A 4,432-nucleotide genomic window follows, 5' to 3' on the forward strand; every position below is an offset into this window, starting at 1 on the left:
TTAGAGTTAAGAACCAGTGGGGTATTCTTTTGTTGTCTTCTTCTTCTTCGAGTCCGTTGCAATCTCAAATGTCGTTCTGCCAATATCTGGCGCAGATCACAGCTGATGTGGTCGGTTCAGCCAGGTCCTGGGCGCTGCACTGAGGGGCGTTTTTACACTCCAGTAGATGGGGCATTGTCTGTACTGCACCGCAGCTACATGTGTCGTCTGTCTGGTGGTTCCATGTTTTCACAAGTGCATTGCACCTCCCCTGTTCCACTCGTAATCTGTTGAGGGTCTTCCAGGTTAGCCATGGGAGGTCGTGCCCGCTGGCGAGACATTCAGTCGGGGTGATTCCTCTCTCCATCCAGTCCAGGGCTCGAAGGTTTAGCTGGTTCCATTCATCTTTCCAAATGTTGGTCCTTGCAATTTCTTTGGTTGTCTGGAGAGGTGGGACTGTCAGTAGGAAACTGGCTCTTGATTTCAGACGGGGTGGGGGTGCTATGTGTCCGTACAGGGGGTGCCTTGTGTCAGACTCCTGTGCTCTCCGCTCGTCTTGGGCGATGATGGATCGTCTGATGTGGGGGGGGGGCAATGCCGGATAGGGCGTAGAGGCAAGGGACTGGCGTTGTCTTTATACACCCCGTGATAATGCGGCAGGTGTCATTGAGAGCTGTGTCAATCAGTTTGGTATGGTGGGAGCGGCTCCAGCTTGAGCAAGCGTATTCAGCTGTGGAGAAGCACAGGGCTAGGGCAGTTACCGAGATGGTTGGTGGATCAGCGCCCCATTTTGAGTTTACCAGTTTGCGCAGGATGTTATTATGGGTGTTAATCTTGGCTTTAGTGTTCTGAAGATGAGTTTTAAAAGATAGTGTCCTGTCGAGTGTGACTCCCAGGTACACGGGGTGAGGGTGGTTGGAGAGTTTGTATCCATCCCATGATATGCTCAGTTCATTTTTCGCATCTCGATTTTTAAGATGGAAGCTGCATAGTTGGGTTTTTGATGGGTTGGGTTTCAGGTGGTTGTTATTGTAGTAAGTTGTCATCTCTAGGAGGGCACTTTCCAAGACAGGCTCAATCTTCTGGAAGTTCTCCTGTTGGGTGGTGATGCAGAGGTCGTCCGCATAGATAAAACGGCGGCATTGTGGGTGAAGTGGTTGGTCATTAGTGTATATGTTGAAGAGAAGGGGGGCCAGTACGCTGCCTTGTGGTAGGCCATTCTTTTGGGCTTTCCATTTGCTCTTCTTGTCGTTTAATTGTACAAAGAAGCGCCTGTTGTTAAGGATGCTTTTGATGATTTGACAGAGGTCGAGGTCACCAGTCATGTCAAAAAGTTTCCTAATCATGGTACGGTCCTGGACAGTATCGTAGGCAGCAGTGAGGTCTATGAAAGCTGCTCCGGTGATGAGTTTGCACTCAAAACCGTCCTCAATGTGTTGGGTGAGGTTCAGTAGCTGTCCAGTGCAGGAGCGGCCAGGACGGAAACCAGCTTGATCTTTAGTAAGCTTAGGGTCTATAAGTGGCATAAGGCGTTGGAGTAGTAGCCTCTCGTAGAGCTTGTAGGTGATGCAGAGGAGGGAAATTGGTCTGTAGCTCTTTGGAGATGATGGATCCTTTCCAGGTTTGAGAATTGCAACAGTCTTGGCCTTTCTCCATACCGGTGGGATTACTTTCTCTGCCATGCATGAGTTCAGCATTTCTAAGAGCCAAGTCTTTGCTTTAGGTCCCAGGTGCTGTATCATTTCCGCCAGTACATCATCGATTCCTGCTGCTTTCCCAGGTTTTAGCATGCTCATTGCAGCTTCAAGTTCTTGTGGATCGAAAGGCTTGGTGAGTGCTCTGGCTGGTTGTGGGTGGTCCGGTACCGCTGTCCGGCGGTATTCTCCTGTGGGTTTGCGCCGGTTTTGGCTGCGACCGTTTGCCACCAGCTGTGCTGCAACTGAGTTTGCTGTGACTGTTGTGAGTGTGGGCGGAGTGGTATGGTCTTCACCGAGGCGGCGGATTGTGGCCCATGCCTTCCTGCTGTTGTTGGTCATGTTGGTGTTTTCTAACAGCTCCTTCCAGGCTTTCCTTCGATCTTCCCCGACTTTATTCAGCACGATCTCTCCGAGTTCCATGGTGGTGGGGGAGAAGGGGTCCTCATGGTATGCCCCGTGGTAGGCTTTCAATAAGTCACTAGATGTTTCCGACAGCCCGGAGATGTACTCGGTCTGGCATTCTCTTGGTATATGTCGCCTGGCTGACCTTTTCAACAGGTCTATGAACATGCTGTAGTTGTTGGGGTGTGATGGAATGCTGGAGATGGAGTTTTCAATCTCCCGTTGGAATGACAGCCAGTCTGCCTTACGCAGATTGAACCTTCTGCCGAAGGGGACGGTTGTTGCTTGGAGAACAGATCGGATGGTTATAGTGATTGGCCGGTGTTGCGTGTGGGGGATAGGGTCCAGTACCTCTTTCACAACTCTCGATGTTAATTCACTGCTCACACACACGAGATCTGGCTTATATCCTCGTTTCCATCTGGCGCTGTGAAAAGATTTTGGCAGTTTCGCGTCTTGGATCAGAGTCAGATGTTTCGACTCGAGCCAGATTTCGACTTCATCTCCGTCTTGATTGTTCTTTTCATAACCCCACCATGTGCTATGGGCATTGAAGTCCCCGATACTGATGTGGTATTTCCTCTTGCATCTGTCTGGCAGTTCAGGGTGGAGGAAGGGACTTTGGGGGGGTTTATACACTGATGTGACAGAGACGTTCGGGAGGGCAACTGTGATGGTTTCCATTTGCCCTTTCGGTGATGTGGGTGTAGACCTCTTCGATCGCAAGGTTTGGTCTGCTGAATACAGCTGACCCATACTGCCTGTGTCGGATCTCGGCCACCAGCTTCATTCCAGGGATGGCTGGTCGGTGTTGTGCAGGGCCGATGTGGGTTTCCTGCATGCACACAATGTCGAAGCGTCTGACCACTGTTGCCAGTATTTCTGCCTTGCGTCTGGAAGAACCTTCAATATTGATTGAGGCGATTGAGAGTGCAGGCCCCGAGGGGGGCGGGTATCTGTTGCGCTTTGGCATGGTCATCCGTTAGATTGCTCGGGTAGGTATACACATTCTTTTGTTGTGTAAACGTGTAACCATGTTAAAACGGGAGGGTGAGAGTTATTCTGGAGCTGTTGAATCTGCAACGGAGATCCTACTGAAGTGAAATTACTGTATAGCATGTGTGACTGTGACGCCATAACCATGTGCGAATTGCGACGCTCAAGCCATGTGTGAACAGCGACGCTATAGCCTGAAACCCTTTTTGCCACCGAGTTTCTGAGTGAGTATGGACATAGTGAACTAAAATGAAATTGACATTTTCGGACAATATATAATTAAGCTCATTCGATTTTGTGAACTTTTGGCTAGTGTGCGTCAGATGCAGCCATCCATGTTGCGGCAATAGATGTGCTCGGGAATCGCGTGTAGGCCGGAGGCGTCTGTGTTTTGCACACGAATGGACAGAGTTTCAGGACGGGTTTTCTCCATTGTGTATCTCACCACTGGACAGAACGGTTTGGATGGACGGTCATTGTAATCTTTCTGCCACCGAGGAACTGTGAGTACAGACAATATTTTTTCCAACTGAGCTCCAACAAGCGCGCCAACGTTGTGGTACCACAAAATCTGAGACATTTAGTAGAAAGGAAAAACCCCGGGGTATTGTTATTGTTTATTGTCATTTCATTTTGAACATGAGGACATTTTGAAAGGTTCCTCACCTAGTTCTGAAAAAAACATATAAAAATACATGTTGAGTATAACCTTCACTCTTTGTGGTCTGATATCTAAGTGTGTGGGATTGGATTGACATTATCTTATTTATTTATTTTCAAACAAGGGTTATAGTGGCTATTTCTATGTGCATGGGAGCTTTATGCTCACAGTGAACAAACAAACAAAAGACACAGTATAGCTATATGTAAGCTACCCAGGCCTCTTTGCACTCTAGTCAGAGTTTCATGTCTGAAGTTTAATTGTTGCGTGTAAATCCAAATTCTAAATCTTAGTAACCCTTCACCAATTCATTTCCCCATGCATATGATAAATCCTGAAAAAAGTGGAATTGTGCAGGAGGGTTACATGTACAAATGCATAACCTGTTGTTTTTCATTCTTTGGAATGTGGGACCGAATAAGTGGAAAACTGACACAGTTCATGAGTCAAACTCAGATAGTTTTGGTCGAACTGTACCAATTGTTCTCTGCCTAATATGTGTAAATATATATATATATATATATATATATATATATATATATTTTTTTTTTTTAACTGTCCTATGCTGGATATTTTTTTTACTGATTGAAACAGTATCATTATATCCTGCAGTTTGAGTTCTATGAATACATTTTTCATAAATTTATTTATGATTTTATTTATTTTATATATAAATTTTATTTATTTATTTATTTAT

The 4,432-nt window shown here is 46.5% G+C and overlaps 1 protein-coding gene across 1 annotated transcript; it reads right to left on the reverse strand.

Moving 5' to 3' along the window:
- Nucleotides 1-509: 509 nt before the first annotated feature.
- Nucleotides 510-2,834, reverse strand: LOC143724245 (putative RNA-directed DNA polymerase from transposon X-element). Its single transcript, XM_077217226.1, has one exon. The coding sequence runs from the start codon at nucleotides 2,832-2,834 to the stop codon at nucleotides 510-512; it is 2,325 nt and encodes a 774-aa protein (XP_077073341.1).
- Between the last annotated feature and the right edge of the window lie 1,598 nt (nucleotides 2,835-4,432).

The sequence above is a fragment of the Siphateles boraxobius genome, unplaced genomic scaffold (assembly GCF_051911475.1).
Source record: "Siphateles boraxobius isolate OS27281-9 unplaced genomic scaffold, OSU_SipBor_1 70, whole genome shotgun sequence".
Classification (NCBI taxonomy): Eukaryota; Metazoa; Chordata; class Actinopteri; order Cypriniformes; family Leuciscidae; genus Siphateles; species Siphateles boraxobius.

Bases quoted from the DNA above. Each gene is read 5' to 3' on its own strand.
- LOC143724245 (XM_077217226.1), bottom strand. From the start codon at position 2,834: ATGGGTCAGCTGTATTCAGCAGACCAAACCTTGCGATCGAAGAGGTCT.